This window comes from Myotis lucifugus, unplaced genomic scaffold (assembly GCF_000147115.1).
Source record: "Myotis lucifugus unplaced genomic scaffold, Myoluc2.0 scaffold_45, whole genome shotgun sequence".
Taxonomy (NCBI): Eukaryota; Metazoa; Chordata; class Mammalia; order Chiroptera; family Vespertilionidae; genus Myotis; species Myotis lucifugus.
Window position 1 is genome coordinate 58745 of NW_005871093.1, and position 22422 is coordinate 81166.

General features: G+C 47.9%; 1 protein-coding gene across 1 annotated transcript; it reads right to left on the minus strand.

Moving 5' to 3' along the window:
• Window positions 1-10209: 10209 nt before the first annotated feature.
• ITPRIPL2 (ITPRIP like 2) lies at window positions 10210-16531 on the minus strand. The gene has a single exon (XM_014455340.2). It carries the CDS (start codon window positions 16347-16349, stop codon window positions 14742-14744), a length of 1608 nt encoding a protein of 535 aa, XP_014310826.1. The 5' UTR covers window positions 16350-16531; the 3' UTR covers window positions 10210-14741.
• Between the last annotated feature and the right edge of the window lie 5891 nt (window positions 16532-22422).

Consider the following 22422-nt stretch of genomic DNA (forward strand, 5'->3'; position numbering starts at 1 on the left):
AGTCTCTGTGGTGAGACCCAGGCATTGGTATTTTAAAACCTTCAGGTCACTATAGTGACTGGCTAGGGCTAAAGATGGCCGTGATAAATGGTCACCCAACAAAGGAGTAAAGGTGGATGTTTCTTCTCTACATCTTGTGTCTCTTTCTCACATCCCTGGTGTTTGACTCATAAGGTTTGGGGAGCATTTCTGTCCCACCTGCTCTCTACAACTACTAACAAGAAAGCAATACTGACGCAACCAATATGCCTTTCAGTACATGAGTGGATAAATCAACTGTGGAACTTCAGGTGATGGAATATTATTCAGCACTGAAAAAGGAGCTATCAAGCCATGAAAAGACATAGATGAAACTTAAAGGCATATGACTCAGTGGAAGGAGCCGCTCTGGAAAGGCTACACACTGTATGATTCCAACTATATGACATTCTAGAAAACGCTAAACTATGGAGACATTAAAAGGATCAGGAGTGGTGGGGGGGAGGGATGAATAGATGGAGCACAGAGGATTTTTAGGGCAGTGAAATTACTCTGTATGATACTATAATGGTGGATACATGTCATTACACATTTGTCCAAATCCATAGAATGTACGAGCCAAGAGTGAACCCTAATGTAAACTATGAACTTTGGGTGATTATGATGTGTCTACATAGATTTATCAATTGTAACAAGTGTACCACTCTGGTGGGCGATGGTGATAATGAGGGAGGCTGTGCATGTGTGGGGGGCAGAGGGGATATGGAAATCTCCGTGCCTTCTTCTCAGTTTTGCTGGGAACCTAAAACTGCTCCGAACAGAATAAAGTTGTTTTTTTTAACTCAATGTTGAATAAGAGCTTCAACTCATTTATTCATTCATTAGGCCTGGCCCAGCTGAATACTGGGAGGTGAGTGTGTGCTCCCAGCTCATGCTGGGTAACATGGGCACCTTAACCTTCCTGTGCCTTGTTTTCCTCCACATCCAAAAGGACTGAGGCGCCTGGGTTTTAAGTCCCATGGCCATTACAGGTAGGGCTGGGGATTCAGGGTCCTGAGCCTGTGGGCCTCTCTGTGGTAGAGGGAGACTGCACAATAGTGGGAAGGCAGGAGGGTTTTCTGGCACCAAGAGAACACCTTGTGCAAAAGGGAAAGGAAAAGGTCTCCTGAGTCCATGCAGCAAATTACTGTGGTCAGTGGAGAGGGAGGAAAACGTGTGTGCATATGTGTATTCATGGACTCAGATACATGTGATTATGTATGTGAGACTGGAGGGGGTGTCTCTGAGTGCGTGAATGCCAAGAATGTGTATGTGTGCGCGCAGTGGAATGTGTCTGTGAATGCTTATGTGCAAATATGAATGCATGTGTATGTGACTTTGCATGAGGATTTGTTGTCTATGTGAGGATGTAAACAAGTGACTATGTACGTGTACATATATATGTAAATTGTGGATGTGTATGCGATGGATATATGTATAATGAGTAATCATGTAAGCATGTGCATATTTGTGTGTGTATGAGGGTGTGTGTTACTAGCTGGATGTTGGTTGGCAAATTATTTAACATTTCTGTGCCTCAGTTTCCCTGTCTAAAATGAAGGCAAGTACTTAACCATGGTGGATTAAAGGAGATCACAAATTCTTTGCCATTCTCCCCATTGATTGATTCGTGTGTAGGGAACAAGCGGCGGGGGGGGCGGGGGCGGTGGTCCATGCCAGTTCCCCTTGAATCTGGGCTGGACTTTGTGACTCATTCTGACCAGTAGAATCTGGGCCTTGAAAGATCACAGTTCTGCATTTGCACACGCAAAACACTGCCTCTCAGAACCCAGTGCCCGAGCCATGAGAAGCTAGAGCCAAAAGGTGAGGCCACAGGGAGGGAAACTGAGGCAGGCTGGTCCTCAGTGGCAGCTGAGCTCACAACCCACCGCAGCACCAACTGCCTGCCTCGGAGCGAGCCCTCTTGGACAGGATAATCCATCTCAGTGGATCCTCAGAAGACTGTGGTCCCAGCTGAGCAAAACCCTCAGCAGATCTCAGTTAACACACAGAATTGTGGGAGAATGGTGGTGGTTGGTTTGAAGCCATTTTAGGATGGTTAGCTATGCAGCAAATTGCCATCAAAAGGTCACTGCCACCAATCCTCTGCCCAATCTGGGGTATAGTAAAAGGAGAGATTTTATTCAGGTAAACAGTTTATAAAATAGGTAAAGAAAGCCACCGAAAGTACATTCCTCCAGACAAAGAGGAGGCCTATTTATACTGAGAAGGGGCACCCTGGTCCTTGATTGGTCCATTTTTATACAAATGGAGGATCTAAATTTGCAGAGTTTGATTGGTTCAAATTGCACTATCTGGATTGGTCAGAATAGCATGTCCTGATTGGTTGGTCATTATGGCACCAAGGAAAGATGCAAATAAGAATATAGCTGTGCAGCTCCAATTTGATGGGGCTTGTCTCGGCCCATTGATTGAAATATATACAAGGAAGTCCTTTACAAGGGTCAGCGGAGCTGGCAGGAACACAGTGCTGCAGGAGGCTTGGCAGTTTAGTCTGTGGCTTTCCCCTGAAATGCATCGTGTATAAGAGGTCCCCTACAAACAGCACTACTAGACTGATTATAAATTTGGGTCTACTTAACCACTAGAGTCGTTTTTGACAGGTATATTCCTTCTTAGAGTCAAAATATATAACTGATACTTTGTAGAGTTTTTAAGCACTTAGAATAGGAGTTGGTAAACTTTTCCTTAAAAAGGCCTGGTGGTAAATATTTCAGATTGTGCAAAAGCAGTTACAGATAATGACTGCTGCAATGATCAATGGAGGATGGTTTGTGTCGAAAAAAATGCACGATTGCGTTCCAGTAAAACGTTATTCACACAAACAGGAGGCAGGCTAGATTTTGGTCCACAGGAAGTCATTTGCCCAGACCTGGAAAACTGCCTGGAACACAGTGCTATAAAAGTGTTGCCCAGTGTTAGCTATCCATGTGTGTGTGCGAGTTCAAGAGCATTGATGTCTATGCATGCATATGTGTACATGCATATCAGTGTGGGGAGCCTGTGTCTGAATAAATGTAAATGTGTCTATGTGCCTAATCTGTTCAGTCCTGTAAAAACAAAGCAATTAGCTGTACCAGCCAACATTTCAAGGCAGCTACCGCAGGCCTTCCTGCTTCTATTCTGGGGAGAAAGGGAAGCATCTTAGAAAGCCAAGAGAAGAAAGAGCTGGTATGTCCCTGTCCATCTGGGTTAAGTTTGGAGGGAAGCCATCGCTGGTGGCTGGGCTACTGTAGAGCCAGCAGCCCACGCCTTCCCTTCTGCAGAAAGGAGGATGAGGTCACCTCTCTTGGGGGAGGGGGAGGGGACACTGTAAAACTGAAAAAGGAACTCTGGAGCTTTTAAGGAAGGGCTTGGGGTGGGGGTGGGGAGAAAGCTATCCTCCCCTCCTTCTTGGGTGGGTGGCTTTTTTAGGCAACTTATAAACATCTGCCTGCTGGTTTCATTTTGATCTCCCACTGTGGGACTCATGAGGGACGACTTCCTGAATGACTAACCTCCTTGGCTGGGTTTGCAAGGGCCAGAAGTGCAGCAAGTGCTCCTTTAGGAAGCAGCGGATGGTTGCAGATTCAAATCCCTATCTGCACTTACTTTGCTAAGTGGCCTTGGGGCATGTGGCCTCCTTTTGCTGGGCCTCAGTTTCCTCATCTGTAAAATGGGGATGATGTTAGTACCACTTCCTAGGAATATTGCAAGGATTAACTGAAGATGAAATGTGTCCAGCATTTGGCATGGAGTAGGTACCCTGCAAGGTGACACCCTGAGACAGGCCCGCATGGTGTAGTGTGCTGGGCTTCCAGATTTCAGGGCAGCCTGTCTTGATCCTCGGGGCTTCAGTAAGGTCTCTTCTGCTTTAGTGTCACAGAAGCCTGTTTCTTTCCTTCAAAGCATTCACCTCTGTTATTCAGCGCTCATTGGCGTGCTTATTTGACAAGCATCTGTCTCCTTCAGCAGACTGGACACTGCAGACAAATGCATTTTGCTAACCACACCATCCCAGGTGCCAGCACAGGGCCATAGTAGGCCCTCAATGATTATTTACTGAATGAGTGAGTGGAGATGGAGCACTTCATAATCTGGAATTCCCTGGGGCCCTAGAGAAGAGCATCTTCTCCCCGTTTTTAATCAACACATCCATTTGAGGACCTTCCAAAGGGGTCTTCCAGAACAAGGTGACAATAGGAGCCCTCTTCAGCCTCCTGTCGCATTGGTTAGGTTAGGTGGGGCTAGGCCAGTGATGGCAAACCTTTTGAGCTCGGCGTGTCAGCATTTTGAAAAACCCTAACTTAACTCTGGTGCCGTGTCACATATAGAAATTTTTTGATATTTGCAACCATAGTAAAACAAAGACTTATATTTTTGGTATTTATTTTATATATTTAAATGCCATTTAACAAAGAAAAATCAACCAAAAAAATGAGTGTGCTTGTCACCTGTGACACGCGTGTCATAGGTTCGCCATCACTGGGCTAGGCTGTAGTATCAAAGAACCCCACTGTTTCACAAACATCACAAAGGTGTATTTGTCACTCATGGGAAGTCCAGTATGAATCAGGTGACTGTCAAGGGCACCTGTTTCCTTGTAGTGACTCAGTTCCATCTGGTGATATCTTCATACTTGGCCTTTATCGCCTCTGCAAGGTCACACAGAAGTCCCTCCTGATCCCTGCCCATTGGTCAGAACCAGTCACCTGGCCCTCCTACCTGTAGGGGGGCTGGGAGCTTTGGGGTTCCTCAAGGAGATTAAGCAAGCAGAAGTGCCTGTGCCACATGTGGGAAGGGCTCAGACTTCTCAGCTGGTCTCAAGGGGCCGGGTTTAGTGAGATGATATGCAGATGCGTTTTGAAGACTTGGCAAGTGAAGACTCCTAGTAATTAGACTGCTTTTGAAAAACCAGGTATTTATCAGAGGAAAAATAATCAACCATCACAAATCCTTTGCTTAAAATATGTAGCAGTGTTTTCAGTGCAGCTTCTGGAACGTTTCAGTAGAGAGGTGATTTCCCTGAGGAAAGCAAGAACCTGCGGGGACCTTTTCTCCAAATGCCACACCATTTTTTTACGTGGTTGAAATGTGTTTATCCTTTCCTTTTGGTAAGGATCCACAGTTGCCCATCAGAGGCATAGCTCTTAATTCCAGGAGACCAATGATTAAATAAACCATGAAGATAAAAATCTTTTCGTGAGACAAGGTCCCCAAAAGCTTTTAGTTTGAGTCTGGCACACAGTGGGATTCCTAACCTGCTCTCCGCCCCCGTCCCCCCGTCCCCCCTTCATTGGAAGGTGTCTTGATGGACTTTAATTTTTTAAAGTGCTAGCTCAAAGTCCCAGCATCTGAGGACAGTGGGGGCAGAGGAATAGAGACTGGGACAAAGTGTCAAAGTGTGGGCAAAACCATTGGATTTTCATGAAAAGAGCCAGCATTTTGTGAAGACAGGCTGTATCGGATATATGTTCTCTCCAGGCTAGACTGAGGTCACTGTCCCTCCAAATACAGAGGCCTTAGCTGAGAAGTATCAGGATGACTCCAATGACTTTTTTTATTTTTTCAAAATATTTTTCATCATTTCCACCTCCCTGGGATTGAAGAAAGGGGGAACTGCTAATGGGACTAACTCCTGTGCCTACTTAGCAATGATATTTTGCCTTGTGTCTCTCAGCTAAAGAGTTCCGTCCTAGGACTTTATTCCACCACCACCCCCATTCAGCCATCTGTCTCTACCACAAAGCAAACTTCACACCCGCCAGCTGGTGTTTCCACAACACCTGGTGGGGAAATCGCAGGTTCTCTACTGAAAGGAGCCAGAAGGGCCATCTCAACGCTGGCTCCATTTTACTAGAATTACCCGGGGAGCTGTGAAAAGTGTCCATGCCTGGCTGCACCTCGTGGGGCCAGGGTGGAGTTCTGAGCACGGATAATCTTATAAAGCCCCTGGTATATTATTATAGCTCCAGAACTGAGAACCACTAGCTCAAGCTTTTCGCCAGGACTCAAGCAATGCAAATCAAATTTCATTTGAGAAATGAAATGGGGAGAAAGCTTATAAGAAAGAAGATGACATAATTTCAAAGAGATATGGGGGCGGTCAGTCCTCTCACTGAATGTCCTTCCTTTCTGGGAACATGTGCAACACATATTCACAACTGCAAACTCACTCGCAGTCCTGTGGGAAGGGAGGTTTGGGGATGGGGAGGCACTGGGCAGAGTGCCTGAGGGTGACTCCCTCTTAAGAAATGGATTCCCCTTTCTGTTGTCCCAAAGCTGCGGGGGCACAATCCTGAGAGACCACAACTAGCATTTGGATAGCACTTCTCAATTTCACATGCATTACTCTTTGATTCTCACAACAAACCGATAAAAGGAGGTACTATCGCTACCATTTTGCAAATCAGAAAACTGATGCCCAGACAAGCTAATTGACTTGCCCAAAAGATGATGGCCAGTGAATGGTAGAGCTGAGATGTCAACCCTAACATTTTTGGAGCATTTACTATATTTTAGGATTTAGGCAAGTATAAATTATATAATTATGGAATTATAAATTCTCTACATACTTCTCACTACTTTGACATAATCTTCTATTTGTTTCTGGCACTTATGAGGCAGAATCTTATTTACCCACAAACACCATTCTTCCTGCATATTTTGCTCAGAGCTGCTGTATGACAGGTACCAGGCTCTCTTTCCCAGCTTCCCTTGCTGCTAAGAATTAGCATGTGCCACCATTCCGGCCAATGAGATGTAAGAGGAAGTCTGCGGTGTTCCCTAATCCATTTTCTCTTCTCCATGCCTGTCCTAGCCACAGTGGGATCGTGACATGACAAGCATAAGGATAAAAATGAAAATGGCAGAGCAAAACGATGCCTGGATCCCAGCTTCATCCCTGTATTGCTGGCTGCCTACCTGTAGGCTTCTGGCTGATGAGAACATATAAGCCTCTATTTGTTTATCACTGTACGTTGGGTTTTTATAAGTTGCGGCCAAATGTATTCCTAAGTGGTACTGTTTCCTAAATGCCCTTCATCACTGCCATTTCAGTCCTTTACAATTGAACGCGCTGCCCACCAGCTTACCACCAGCCAGCATCTATCTGACTGAAGCCGAAGCTGAGCCCTGTTGGGGATACCAAATCAGGGTCATAAATGCATTACCTTTGAGACCTGTGGCATTTTGTCACCTGAATCAGCGCTTAGCTTTCCCAGCTTCCGTTTGTTTTTACAAGATAAGGGCAAATACAGGAACGAAGTGCAACAGCTGTGTAAACACACTGCTCAGAGATGGCAAGGCTGCCGCACCTGACCACTGAATGGGAGGCCAGCAGCCCACGTGCTTCAGCTGAGGAGGGAACCTGGGTTCGCTGTGGGGAAGGTGGTTCACTGTCAGTTAAGTGCTTATATCAAAGTCTGGCTGTTTGAAAGTCAGAAGCACAGACGTCAAGGACAGCCTGTATTTACTCCAGTGCAGCCCTAGCTAGCATCTGTATCAGTTAGCTTCCACATCCGTTAGCTGTTGCGGAGCAAGAAACGACCACTAACTCAGTGGCTTAAAACAATGTCTATTATTGCTACGGGCCGGCTGAGTGGTTCTGCTGACCTGGGCCAGGTTTAGCTGGTCTAAATGGGCTCCCGCAAGTGTTTCAATCAGTCGGTGGTCATGTCAGGTGGGGAAAAGGGGGCTATGGGATGGCCGCACCACCTGTCTCACAGGTGCTAGCTATCAGCTCTGATGAGAGGGCTGGCTGGGTCACAAGGTCTCTCTTCCTCACGTGGTGGTGGCAGGCTTCCAAGAAAACAGTGAGGAGCAGGCAAGGTGTCTTGAGGCCTAGGCCCGGAACTAGCACAATGCCTATTGTGATATGATATTAAATTGTGCTCTAGCGGAATGTGCGGCACCACATTCTATTGACTAAGGAAAAGTCACCAAGCCACTCTAGTTTCCAGCGGTAGGCAGAAGGCCCCTCCCCTTTTTGATGGGAGACTGCAGTCACTTGCAAAGGGCATGGGGATAGGAAGGGTGGGAGAACAGGGACTGTTTTGGTAATCAGCCCACTACGGTGCACAGAGTGAGAGCTTCTCACAGAAGGAACATCATGGGCATCAAGGAAAGAGATGAACAAAGTCTGGGTAGCAGAGAGATGGCTGGTGGACAAAATGGAAACAATCCCGCAGTGGAGAAAGAATGAGCAGGAAAGGGAGCAGAGGAAGGGGCCGGAGACACAGACTAAACGACAATCCCATTCTGATCATTACTTCTACACTGATTTGCACTGGGTGCTTAATATACATGTTAAGCACTTTGCAGGCTCGAGCGCACCTACTCCCCAACTACTCCTATGAGGGAGGTTCTATTATGAATCCCATTTACAGAGGAGGGACTTGAGGTTCAGAGAGGATTAGGTAATTTGCAAAGAGAGACACAGAGAAGTGCAGGAAGCAAGACTTGAAGACTGGTCTCTTGGCATTAAAGCTCTGGCCCTATTTCTGACACTGTTCTGTCTCTACGGTAACTGGTCTCCCTGTTCCTATTTCAATCCCACTCACCCCGCCCCACCCAGGCCCGGACCACGGCAGCCTCTGATGACTTCCAGTTTGATTACTTCCAGCAATCTTTTCTGTAGGGAGCCAGAGAGTTAAGTATTTTCAGTGTTGCATCCCAATTACTCAACTCTACCCACAGGGTGAGAGCAACCAGAGACAGTATGTAACTGAATGGGTGTGGCTGTGTTCCCATAAAACTTTACTTACACAAAAATTAAAGAAAAGAAATAAATCATTTGCCAACCCCTGCTTAATCCAGTCTCCTCCTTGCAGCCAGCGTGAGCCAAATTCAAATGTTGACCCTGCCATTTCTTGCCTATCCAGTATCTTCTGGATCAGTCCCAACTTGCAGTGTGGTTTACAGCCTTGCAATCAAAGCACAGCCCCTGAACCAGCAGTAGCACACTCACCCGGAAGCTAGTTAGAAAAGCAGTCTTGCCCGGCCAGTGTGGCTCAGTGGTTGAGCGTTGACCTATGACTCAGGAGGTCACGGTTCGATTCCCGGTCAGGGCACATACTTGTGTTTCAGGCTCAAGCCCCATAAGGGGTGTGAAGGAGGCAGCTGATCAATGATTCTCTCTCATCATTGATGAATCAGAGCTTGTATCCTAACAGACTCCCAGGTGATTTGCACACTCCAGTTTGAGCAGCTCTGGCTTCAATACCCCTGGTGTCCTGGTGCCTTCCTAACTCTCCCATCTCACCCTTGGCCTCTGAAGCTTCCTCGCGCCCCGTCCCCACTTTCCAGCCAAACTGAAATGCTCCTTTCACCTCTGTGCTTGAGGCATTCTTCTCCAGCCCAGCTCCCAGCCTGTCTTTGGATCTGGACTTAGACATCACTTATTCCAAGCAGCCCTCCCTGAACTGCACGAGGTGCCCTCTTCCGTGCTTCCATAACCCTCCCCCCCCCCCCAACATCCACCACTGTATGGAGACGTTGTAACTGCCTGCCTCTCATAACAGTCTGTGCTCATGAGAAAGAGACCACGTCTGTCTTTGTCATCACTGCGTGTGTCCTCCTTGCCTGGGGTAATAGCCACTGAATGACTACTTGTTAAAAAACTAAAGGCAACACACCCCCACCCTCTTTTCCACTGGGCAAGTGTCCTACACAACTACTGTTTAATCAGCCTGTGGGTACAAGTTTCCCTGAATTTCCACTGGCTCCAAGGCTTTGAAGAGTCCCACCTAGCCTCCACGCTGCCATCTCTCACTAAACCGGTGGTTTTTCATATTAGCAAATGTTTACCATTTGCAGAGGGCCTGAGGGCCTGAGAGATTTCTGGGTAAAATTCTTGAGCTATGAATTAGCCACAGGCCAAGACTTGAACTGCATTTAGGAGTGTGTGTGGAAGTGGGAGGAGAGGAGGGTAGAAGGGGGGCATGGGCAGAAGGTTCTAGGCAAGGAAATCGAAGACTGGAAGGCAGGACTCCAGGCTGTAAGCCTGCAGAGCTATGAACTGGCCTCCTTTCCCACCTGTGGATGGAGCCAGTTCTGTACAAGCGACGATCCCAGCTTTGCTGCGTGGGAAAGTCTCCCACACCCCCAGACGCTGAGAGCAGGTAAGGAATCATACGCCAGGGCAGCCACAGGGAAGGAGACCCCTCCCCAAATCTGACGTCCAGTCCAGAGGTTTCTACAAGATCCTTTATTAACAAAGCAAAGTATAAAAGAACAAGGCCTCCAAATGATCCATGTGGTTAAAAGTGCAAATTTACTCCAACCTGAAATAGAAAACAAATGTCAGGCCTCAGCTATTGGGGCCATAGAAACTTGGTGTGATTAAACGCCTTTTAATCACACAACTGTAGCAGCTGAACCATATTTATTAACTCTTTAGTCTCTGTTATTGGAACAAAACATATGCTCTGACGGCAGCTGACACACTGCATCATAATACACAGTTTGGGGTCAGAACACACATTAAAAATCACAATAAAATAAGAGGAATGTTTTAAAGTCAAGTGACTAAATCAAGGCACTTTTTTTTTTTAAAGCAAAAGATGCTCAAAATATTCCTGAATATCTGATACTTCAAAAACCAGATTACATATAATTTAGCTGCACATTTTAGTCTATTCTCTCTGTACACAAGATCACATGTATCTTCACCTGCTCCCAATTTATACTTGCTTTATCCCCACCAAATCATGAGCTGTGTAGGTATAGAAGAATAAACAGTAGTGTCTTAGTAACAGACATGAGATTTTAAAAAAATTAACAAATGCCACATGATAACACTGAACTTCTTTCCCTCTCAAGGGACACTGGAAATGTTAATGAGATTCATTTTTTCCACCACTGGGAAACATTTTTTCCTCTTCATGGGTGGGTGGGGAAAATTAAGTCTTCAGCCTCAAGGTCAAAAGCCACATTTTACAGAAAAAGTGACTTACTCCAGGAGGATAAAAGAGACGCTCTGGAAGCTGTTAGGTTCATTCCTTCAGAATGTTGATTTTGGTGGGAGCCACTGAGTCAGAAAGGGATAGACACATCTGATCAGAACAGTGTTCTTGGCAATGGGAATGGTAACAAGCCTAAGAAGCTGGGCCCAAAGACCCAGCACTGTTTTTCTGGTGTTCAAGGCCACCAGCTATCCTTGCTAAGGCACAGGCAAGGACACTGCTAAAAAAATAAAAATAATAACAATAATAATAATAATAAATTTTAAAATAAGAATAAAATGCAAATAAAAAAGAAAAGTTATTCTGCAATCCTTCCTGATGAGTCATCTTCAAACTCCAACACAGCCTAGGAGTTTAGCCCGGACTCACCAGGAAGGAAATGCCAAGAACGGGCCTCATGGTTTGCTGGAGGATCTGACTGCAAAGAACAGCTCCACGAGAGGGTCCTTCTGGGAATTGTGAGTTCAGTGTCATCTGTGGCCATGTTAATATTGTTGGTTTGTTTCTACAATAAAGCTTAGCTCTGAGAGATAAAGAAGACTGAGATATCACTCCCCCAACTAAGTATAACAACATCATATCCATAACAATAAATATAACCTTATACATACTTGGGAGTTTAACTGTGTAAGTCAGGGGTCGTAAACTGGTGGCCTGCAGACTTAACCAAAAGTTTTGTTTGGCCCACATGGTGCTTTGGAAATGTTAAAATTACTTAAAAATCAGAAATTTAACTTTTAAAAAAATCCTGATTTCCAGCCCCTCTGTACCCCTTTCCCCTGCATGGTGCCAAATAATGGCTGTTTCCCTTAAGACAGGGGGTCCCCACTGCCCACCCACCCCTTCTCTACCTTGCTTCTGCAGGCTGCTGAGTTTGTGACCCCTGATTTTGATATAGCACATACCTAAAAATGTGTTTCCTAACCCAAACCTCTCTCCCACCCTCATGATTTCCACCCCATCTCTCCTTCCTTTCACTTCCATCTTAGGTCCTACTTCCCGAGTCCTTCAGATTTCTCTTGGTTCACTCACATTCTCCCTTCTTTCACTTCAGTTTCATTTTGCAAACCCCACCTCCTACTCTCAGCCCTGGAGCATTCTAGGATGGCTCCCAAGACTGCTCAGTGGAGGTACTGAAGGGTGTCTCGTGGCAAAATGGCTGAGTCATTTTCTCCAAACGTTTTCTTTGGGCACTGCCTGGACAATTAATCTTTTTTTTTTAAACATAAGCAATTCTGAGCCTTCCTGTATAAGATTATTTGCAAATATGAATCTCCAGTACCAGGTATACACCAAAAATGTGTACTTTTCTGATCAAGATCATGACGGAGCCCTAATAAAATACAGAACTGAGCTTAATTTAAGTGCCTTGGGCAACCATCACACCTGGCTAATATGCCATATTATTTCATTTGTACACAGTACATGTTTGGGATTACTAAACATTGATCAAAATCGATCGAAAACTCTAAGTTTTGGTTACCATGTCCAGAGAACAATTGCTCAGCATGGCATTTAAATAAAACATTAATATTAAAAAAATTAACAAATACAATGCCCATTAATTTAAAAATAATAATAAAAATTTAAAATATTGAGGATGGATGAGGCTTTGGGTAATTAACCTGAAGAAAAAAATAAAAAGAAAAACCTACAAGAACAGTATGTTACCAGATTTAAACTTCAAAACACTACAAAGATAAAAAAGGAACCTATCAACTTAGCTAGAAATATTTGGAAAATTCAGCTTTTAAAGCTTTATAATCCCCCCAGAGCCTCAATGTCCCCCACTCCAGTAGACTTAAATGACTACAGGGGACACTGAACTCTGTAAAGCTGGTAGACTGATCCCTTTGCTAAATGCAGTACCTTATAACCTAACACTGACCTCAAAAGCTAGGAATGATCTTTGTGGTTTCAAGGGGAACTCTCCCCAAAACAACCTCAAGGAGAAAGCAGAACATCTGCAACTGTTTCTCTTACAGTCCAAGGCTGCAAAGGATATAAGAAGTCTCTGCAGTTCTGATGAGGATTTCCTATAAATCATTTATTCACAATGATTTCCTGCAGTGGCCAACTAGGTCCCTTAAAGAAAGTTTAGAGTTCCCTCAAAGTAACTCAGGAATTAAACAATGGCCCTATTCAGGTGGCTATTTCTGTCTCCCAAGTTTTACCCTTTAAGAGCCTAAGAGAGTACGTGTCTTTGTTTAAAAAAAAAAAATCCCAAAGTAACACTGGGACTGGCTGCAGTTTCTAGTAGAAGAGCATAGGATGGACCATTCTAAACTTGGAACTGTGGGCTGTTAGAAATTTGGGAGGACAAAGAGGGATTTCAGAAGGGGCTCCTCCTGGTTGCAAGACACACCCAACCTGGTGATATTTCTGTCCAAAGGACCAAAAAAAAAAAAAAAAAGCTGACAAGGGCTATCTCCCTTCATCTCCACCCATCTCCTCATGCTCTCCTCTGTATTTCTCCTCTGCTGATTGACCAGGGAGTCGTGGATCTTCAAAGACAGAGCCCCAGATACTGAACTATACATAATGAAATGCTTTGCAAGACCTGTGCTGACAACCGCTCTTCAAAGTCGCCTTAGGACCACTTAAAGGCAGCTTGGGCAACAGGAGAATAACTTTCAACCACTAACCATTACTGAGCATTGAGAGCACTAACTACAAGTTAGGCACTACAGTAGGCATTTCCTCTTCATTACCTCATTAAACTCTGAAAGAAATCTCATGCAAAGGAGTTTGCTTAAAAGCCTTAAAAAGAGGTTTTTGTCTCCAGCCTGCAGCAAGTTCCAGTGAGACTCCTTGATAGGCAAAGACTAAAATACATCTTTCTCGAGACCCAACATGTTTTCCGCCCTCCCCGGTGTTGTCTTAAACGTGCACTTTGATGCTGCTTTGCACTGTGCCTGGATCACAGCATGGGCTCAATGAATGGCTGTTGACTGGTACACATTCTGGCATGTGCCCGGAGGGATGTAAATAAAGTAAGCCAGCTTTTCAAGACTGCACCTTTCTTAATAGTAAATATAGCCAGTCTCCCTTTTAGATGTAACACTTGGCACTAGCGATTATCACAAAGAATTGATCAAAATAAAGTGCTATTTGCTCTGGAAGTTTCTCTAACCAATTCTTGGCTGCCTCTCAACCTGTGTGACTTACTTCTTCACAATCCCATCAAACACTAACGATTACACCATTTAAAAAATACATTAATATTCATTTGAAGAGTGGAAACTATGTTCCTCAGAACAGTAGCCCCCAGACTAGAACTTTCAATTCCAGTTGTAGAAATTTATGTTTTTTTACAAAATCAATCAAGAACCCAGGACCTAGCAAGTCATCAAGCCAAAAACAATTTAACTTCTTTAAATTTGAGGGCAGAGAGATCTGTGACACAAAAACCAACAGAGGGAACTATTCCTGCTGCCAGCTCTCTCTTCCTTCCCGGGACCTTCCTAAAATCTGCAGATCCTTCCACAGAATCATTCCACACAAACCAACGTTTGGACTAACTCTTAGCTGCTGCTGTTGGATGTTTTTCTGGAGCCTGCCTACGACACTCTGGTGGGTGTGAAGAAGTTGCCATAACTATCCTGGATTGTGGACCCAAGGGTGTCATTTAAGCCACCAAATACCATCCTCCGAAGTTTCCAACACCTTCTGCAGCTCATCTTTCTGGTGCTGAACTGGCTTCATGGCCATCCCCACCGCCACCTGGTGGGAGAGGCTTTAGGAGCATTAGGCCAGGGTTTATGGTTCATCTTTGGGGAAGCCCTGGCTGTGCTGGGGGCGCTGACTCCGGGGTGGAGAGCACCTGGCCAGGTAGCGGGGACCCCCATAGGCCCGCAGAAGCTGGGGCAGCCTTCGCCATGTGGACAGCAACCGCGCAGCCACGAGTTCCCGGGCGTGACCATCGAAAGCAGCCAGGAGGTCAACTGGGGCGGCTTCACGAAGTACCTTGGGCAGTGGGCCCACTTCAGCGGCTGCCCCGCCAAGGCCCAGAACACAGTGGAACAGTGTCTGGCGTCCCAGCAGGCAGTCCCTAAGAAACCGAACTAACTGCTCCATGCGCTTGCCCAGGTGAGCCTCATCCCAGCCTTGCTCGGGCGCCCTCTCGCACAGCAGCACCGCCAGCAGCGCTGTCTTGAGCACGTATGAGGACAGGATGCGTCCCCACTGGGCGGCAGCCCTTGGGTCCAGCCCGCGGGCGCCCAGGTCTCGGAGGGCTTTAAGCAACTGCAGGCACTTGAGGTAGCAGGCACCTGGAGGGGCCCGTTCCTGCAGCCAGCCCAGCAGCTTCTGCTCCTGGCGGGCGGTGTTCACGCCCCAAAGTGCATCTGCACGCAGGCCTTCCGGGAGCTCCGACAGGGGCCCAACGGGTGAGGATGGCGGTGGTGGAGCCACGAGGAAGACACCGTCGCCCAAATGGATGGCGGGAATGAGTCGCACGGCCATGGAAAGTCTGCAGCAGCCATAATCGGTGCGGCAGGGCAGGATGTGCAGGGTGGGAGGTTGCTCCAGGCCCCCCGGAGTCAGGGTGACCCGACAGCGCTCCTCCAGGCTGTAGCGCACGGTGGCCAGGGAACGCTGCAGATGCGACTGGAACCAGCGCAGCACCAGGGTGGCCGAGAGGTGGCGCCGCCCGCGCACGTCCACACAGAAGCCCTCGGCGAAGGGTTTGCAGTCCCGGAGCCAGTGACCCCCAGAAGCCCCGGGCGGCGCCTTGAGTGCGCACACGAAGCAGCCGTGAAAGGCTGGGGCCAAAGCGGGCTGCGCGCCCAGGCTCCGCGGTTCCAGCGCCACCAGCGGCGGCAGGCGCAATGGCACCAGAACGTCGAAGGCGTCCGGCCGGCGGATTTTATGCTGCTCATACGCGCTGCCCACCTGGATGAAGTCTCCGCGGAAGGCCAAGGCCAATGTGCCCCCAGGAATAAGGCCTGGGGACCCCCGGGCGCGGCCAGCCCGCACCAGCTCGCCCACGATCCGGCTCACGTGTGCCTTGCTGTGGCCCAGCACGTGCGGTGACAGGCGCACCTCATGCTCGTAGTAACTCTCCAGCAAGATGTCGAGGCTGGGCTCTTGGAAGTGTCTTGGAGAGAAGGTGGAGTGACCCCCCAGGCGGGGAGACCCGGGCAGGAAACGCTGCCGGACAGCGTGGCGACAGCGGAGGAGGATGTAGCCGAGGAGCAGCAGGACAGATATCTTGAGCAGCGGGAAGCCGCCGTCCGCGCCGTCGGGGGGCTCGGCCCGGGCGCCCCCACTCCCTCGCAGGACATGGTATAGGCACACGAAAGCAGTGCACAGGCCAGTCACCAGGGGCCAGAAGACTCGCAGGTTGAGGGTGTAATGCACCGACATGCCGGCGCCAGCCCCGGCGTGCCCCCGGCCAGCATGCGCGCAGCACCCCACCAGCCCCGCTGTCCCGGTCTCCTTCGCCTTCGCGGCGGCTCCCCCCTCGCAGGGCTGGGGGAAGCCGCCTTCCCAGCTCGGCCTCCTCTCCAGCTCAAGTTCTCTTTCCAGCTGCGGCCCCGCCCTCGGCTCCCAAGGCTTCCAAGCTCCGGGCCCCCCCTGCGCCGGCAGCGCGCTGCGTCTGGCCGGGCGGCCCTCCCCACCCAGCGCCCCGGCGCGCTGCCCACGGCCAGCTTCTGGCCCGGCCCGGCCCGGCCCGCCTCCTACCCTGGGCGGCCCTCCTGACACCGGGCTCCCCGCTGCTCTCCTCCGCGCTCGTTCCCGTTACTCGGGCCCCGGGAGTTTCCTCTTCCGAGGGGAGGCGAGGCCGCGCCAGCTAGCGGGGAGGAAATGCCGAAGTCTGGAGCCGCGCGCCCAGCCGGCGGGCGGGGTCGGGCCCCCTCCCCGGCCTCCGCCTTAAAGCGACGTGGGACGGCGGGAGGGACTTCAGGACGCGCTTGGAACTGGTCTTCTGTGGGCCACCCCCATTCTCCCTCCCCTAAGGCAGAACTGGGAAGGCCCTGATTCCGGGGCGGTGGCCTTGTCCAGGGAACTTCTAGGGTGCACTCACATCAAGTTACACACTGGAAAGTTAAAAGGAGCAAAGTGCTCAAGCCGAGACTGTCTCTCCTCCACCCACAGCAATTCGTGGCGGCGTGGTATTGGTGGGGTGGCAGGCCCCCAAAGAAAGCAGTCCCTACCAGAGTGGCGCAGGCCCCCAAAGAAAGCAGTCCCTACCAGAGTGGCGCTGTCTTTATTCAAACCAATATTTACTGAGCACCTACTATGTGACAAAATATACACAGTTTCTGTTCTTCGTAAAGCTTGCAGCCTGAAAGAGCGAGAGAGAAGAGAAGAGAGAGAGGAAGAAAGAGTGAGAGAGCGAGAGAGAAGAGAAGAGAGAGAGGAAGATTGAAAAAAGGTAGGAAGGAAGGAAGGGAGAAAGGGAGGGAGAGAGGAAGAAAAAGAAAGAATCAAAAGAGAAGGTCATAGAAGAAAATGCTCTGGATGAAACAACTGTATGAGTGAGAAGATGAGTTTTGCTGCATGGCAGCTGGAGGTGACATCTGGTCTGAGAACTGCATGAGGAGGAGCCAGCCTCCGGAATAATAACAGCTATTACAAGGGACTTACTGTATGATAGTACTGTCACCTTACACATGTTCACTCACTCCTCCTGTTAATCCCATGAAGTGGGCACTATTTCCATTTTTCAGATGAGGAACCAGGGGCACAGGCAGGGTCAGCTGCTTGCCAAGGTCACACAGCTTTAGCAGACTGCCTTGAACACAGGCACCAGGGTCCCTACCAGAGTGCTGCTCAGAGAAACCAGGGTCAGGACTCGGAACGGACCAGAATTCCCCTTCCTCAACTGCTGGGAATTTGTCTGTATCCTTTGTCAGACCGACATTGGGACCTCAGTCAGGGGGAGCTTTGTTTTATTGCATAATCAGGGAGCACCCCCTGAATTTATCTAAATAATCATCTTTATTTAGTTAACACTCATTCCACCTTCCCTGCTCTCACCATCAATTAAGGAGAACAGGATGAAGGCAATAAAAATGTTCAGAGTCCAGCTGCCACGTGGGAATCAGAACCGAGGATGGCTCCTGAGTTAAGCACCAAGATTACTCCCAGGAAATCCTGAGCTGAGCCTGTTAGAGCTAAGCAAACCTGCTTTCAGATCCCATCTCCACTACTATTAGCTATCAGACGGTAGTCTGTCAGTCAGGATTCTTTGGGTTGTAAGTGACAGAAACACAGCTCAAACAGAATTGATTGTATCATGTTAACAGACATCTAGGGGATCCTACTTCAGTAAGGCTGGATTTAATTACTCTCCATAGGCCTCTTAGCTGTTTTCTTCTAAGTTGGCTGCACCCTCTGCCAGGTCCTCTCCATATGCCCCTGGCTGCTCTAGCTTCACTTTAGCTTCACTTTATCCTCGCTGCAAAGGAAGAGAAAGTTTTGCTTGTCTGAAAGTGGCAGCAAATGCTATGCCTAGGGATAGCCTTTGGTCATATGCTACCAGCATCCCAGTTAGAGATGCACTGATTAGCCTGGCCTGTGGTGGAGCTATGGACTGAACTCTGTCCCTTCAAAATTCATAGGTTGAAGCCCTTATCCCCGACGTAACCGTATTTGGAAACAGGGACTTTAGGAGGTAGTTAAGGTTACATGAGGTCAGAATCCAATGATGAGCCCTAATCCAATAGGACTGGTATCATTATAAGAGGAAGAGAGAGAAAGAGAAAGGTCTCTCGTTCCCACACACCAAGGAAAGGCCTTGTGAGGACACAGGGAGAAGGTGACTGCAGGCCAGGAGAGCCTTCACTAGAAGCCTGACCTTGCCGAACCTTGACCTTGGACTTCCAGCCTCCAGAACTGTTAGAAAATAAATTTGTTTTTTAAGCCACCCAGTTTGTGGTATTTGTTATATATACAGCCCCAGCTGACCAAGACAGTTGGATACCCAATTCTGGAACCAGGAGGTGAGGTGAGCCTTGCCCAGACCGTGGGGGCTGTGGTCCCCAAAGAAGTCAGTATGCTATGCTGGAGAAGAGGGAGGGGATGTTTTGGCATGTGAAAGCAACAGGTGGCCACCATATTTTGATAAATCCCTTAATCACACTTTGCTTTAATTTCCCCATCTATAAAGTAGGGGTAATACTAACAGGGTGACTTATTTTTCCCCTAGTAGATATGATGGCATGCTATCATCAACCATACAAAAAGGGCGATGCTCTAGATCAGAGGTCAGCAAACATTCTGTGTAAATATTTTAGGCTTGTGGGCCATACAATCTGCTACAACTACCAGGGTTGGCTGCTGTAGTTCCAAAGCAGCTACATTTATTTTCTGGGGCTGCTGTAACACAGTACCACAACTGGGTGGCTTAGAACAACTGGAATTTATTCTCTCACAGTTCTTAAGGGCAACAGGCTGTACTCCCTCTGAAGCCTTTAGGGGAGGATCCTTCCTTGCCTTGTCCAGCTTCTTTTTTTCCCTTTTCTTTTTTAAAATATATTTTTTTATTAATTTCAGAGGGAGAGGGAGAGAGATAAAAACATCTATGATGAGAAAGAATCATTCATTGGCTGCCTCCTACACACTCCACACTGGGGACCGAGCCCACAACCCAGGCATGTGGCCTGACCCGGAATTGAACCATGACCTCCTGGTTCATAGGTCGACACTCAACCACTGAGTCAGGCCGGCTGGGCAGCCTTGTCCAGTTTCTGGTGACTCCAGGCATTCTGTGGCTTGTGGCTGCATCACATTAACTTCTGCCTCCATCTTCACGTAATCGCTTCTCTGTGTATCTTTTTTAAAAAAATTGATTTGAGAGAGAGAGGGAGAAAGGGAGAGAGAGAAACATCGATTTGTGTTCCATTTATTTATACATTCATTAGTTGATTCTTGTATGTGCCCTGACCGGGATTGAACCTGCAACCGTGGTGTATTGGGACCAACTGAGCTACCCAGACAGGGCCTGTGTCTGTATTTTTTCTTTTCTTTCTAAGGACACCTGTCATTGAATTTAGAGCCCACCTGGGTAATCCCAATGGTCTCATGCAGAGATCCTTAACTTAATTATTTCTGCAAAGACCCTTTTTCCAAGTAAGGTAACATTCACAGATTCCAAGGGTTGGGATGTGGACATAGCTTTATGGAGGTATACTGGAAAAAGCTCACTTTTCCCTCCTGTATCTCCTTTATCATTCACACGGAACACTTCACCCCACTGCACTGAGTCAATGATGTGTTTCTGTTACTGTTTTTCCAGTCCGTAATTGGTTCCCATAGCTCACTTCCTCCAAAGAGTTCAGGTACAGACCTCAGAACTTTGCCCTTGGAAAATCTACTGTATGTGTCAGAGCAAATACAAGCCCACTTATTTATTAGTTTATTACCCACTTTTGTGGGTTCTTACTGTATGCCAGGCAGAGGGGAACCTGAAGGAAAACAGGGCACTCCCAGCTGACGGATTAAAACACCGCACAATATGGGTGGATTCAGAAAAAGGTTTTGTAGACTTTTGATAATTATTTCATTAAAAATTTCCTTTAATGTTTAATACTTGACAAAGTCCACTCCTGTTGTTTTTTTTAACAGCTTAGCAAATATATACACACAGCCCTCCCAACATTTCTGATATCCCAGAGGTGTGTCTCCCAACACTGATGAGAGGAGAAGTGAAAGAGGAGGTGACTCACTTCCCATGGAGGCCGGGGAAGGCGCTCGGGAGGAGACATAGGACTAGGCTGTGAATGGTGGCAACAGACAACACTGTATCATATGTACCATGTGCCTCCTGGACACAGCCCTTCCTATAGTTTCTCCTAAGATGCTCAGAACAAGCCCAGTGAGATAGGGGCTGTCATCAATGCCTTTTCAAATGGGGGGAAAGTGAGGCTAAGAGAGGATGAGTCACATGGCTGGCAAGGCTACTTCAGAGCTGGGTTCTTATTCCTGGTGCTTTTGTTCCTTTCACATTGTAAAGGGTTTATTGCACAGAAAGAGAGCACTCTGGGAAGGCAGGTTAATTTATGTTTGTATCTATCTCACTAACCAGCTGATGAGGTTCTTGGAAGGAGGGACTTTGCCATAGTCATCTTAGTATCAGAAGCACCCAACACTGTGCCTGGAACGTTATAGGGGTTTTCTGAATAAATGAATGAATGATGCTTCTATCAGCAGAAATTCAGGGAGGCCATTCCAGGTAATGGGAACAAAATGTGTAAACGCTCAGGTCCAGGAGCATGTGATAGTTGGAGGCAGGGGGAGACAGGACATCGGTCCTATTGTTGTAGAAGTCTAGAGTTGGTGAGTGGATACTGTGGCATTCACTGACCATCCATTCCAGCCTTCTTCTGCAAGCTGGGGCTGGAAAGCGAAACACATTCCCACATTCCCTGGCATGGGGACAGGAGCTGCCCAGGACACCTGCTTTGCTAGTGCAGCTGGCAGCAGAGGTGGGTGGTTTTGAAGCCCACAGCTGGGCCCTGATTCCACAGGCAGCTCCCCGGTGGGGTGGAGGTGGCAGCTCCCTCAATGGCCCAGCCTGCTGTGTAACTTAGGAATCCTTTCTGGAAGTCCCAGAGTCCTTTCCTGCAGCTTTCCCACAGCTTCTCAAACTAATTGCAATAACTGATCTGTTGCTGTTTCTTAAACATGTCCTGTTGGTTCTACTATGCATGACTATTACACAGCACATGGCACATGCTACTCAGAACACCCACATGGCCTAGCCTCTGTTCAGAGAGACGAGCCCATCAATCACACTTTTGTGGCTGTCACAGCAATATTAAGTTGATGCAGATGTCTCTAAACACTTTACTCTAAAGTGACTGGAGCAGAGCAGCCAGTAACAAGGCCTGACACACAGCTTTGCCAACAATGCCACCCAATACTGGATGGTGACCAAGTGACCTAAACCCATCTAAGCAAGACTGTGGGCAGAGACAGGGGAGGGAGGAGGGTGCATACATTCCGGTGCCTTACGAAGCTGGCCACAGCTTTGCAGCAGACACAGCTGGCTCCCTGGTTTGAATGGGACACAGAAACCATGAGGAAGTGGAACTCAGAATTAAGCAGCAGGCATGGAACAGACAAAGGCTTTGAGAAAATAAAAACCATAGCAGGTCAGGGGAGGGTAGGAAGGAGCGAGGACAGCAAGCAGCTGATCTGAGAATGGTGGGTATCAGAGTTGATGTTGGGGCACAAGGGCTGCTGTGTGCCTGTGACAAGCTAGATCGTCCCTTCTGAGCGAGCAGCTGCTGCCTTGGTTCCCTGTGGATCCTTATAACAATCACTGCTAGACTCAGGGGTGGTTGTGGCATGAGCTGGGAGGCATTTTAGCTCAGTCCCCTAGAAAACAGGACCTAAGTGGACGGCTTGCATGTGAATGTGTTCTGGGGAGTACAAAGCCAAAACCAGAGGGGAAGTGAAGCAGGGAAGGAAGGAGGGTGTATACATGTGG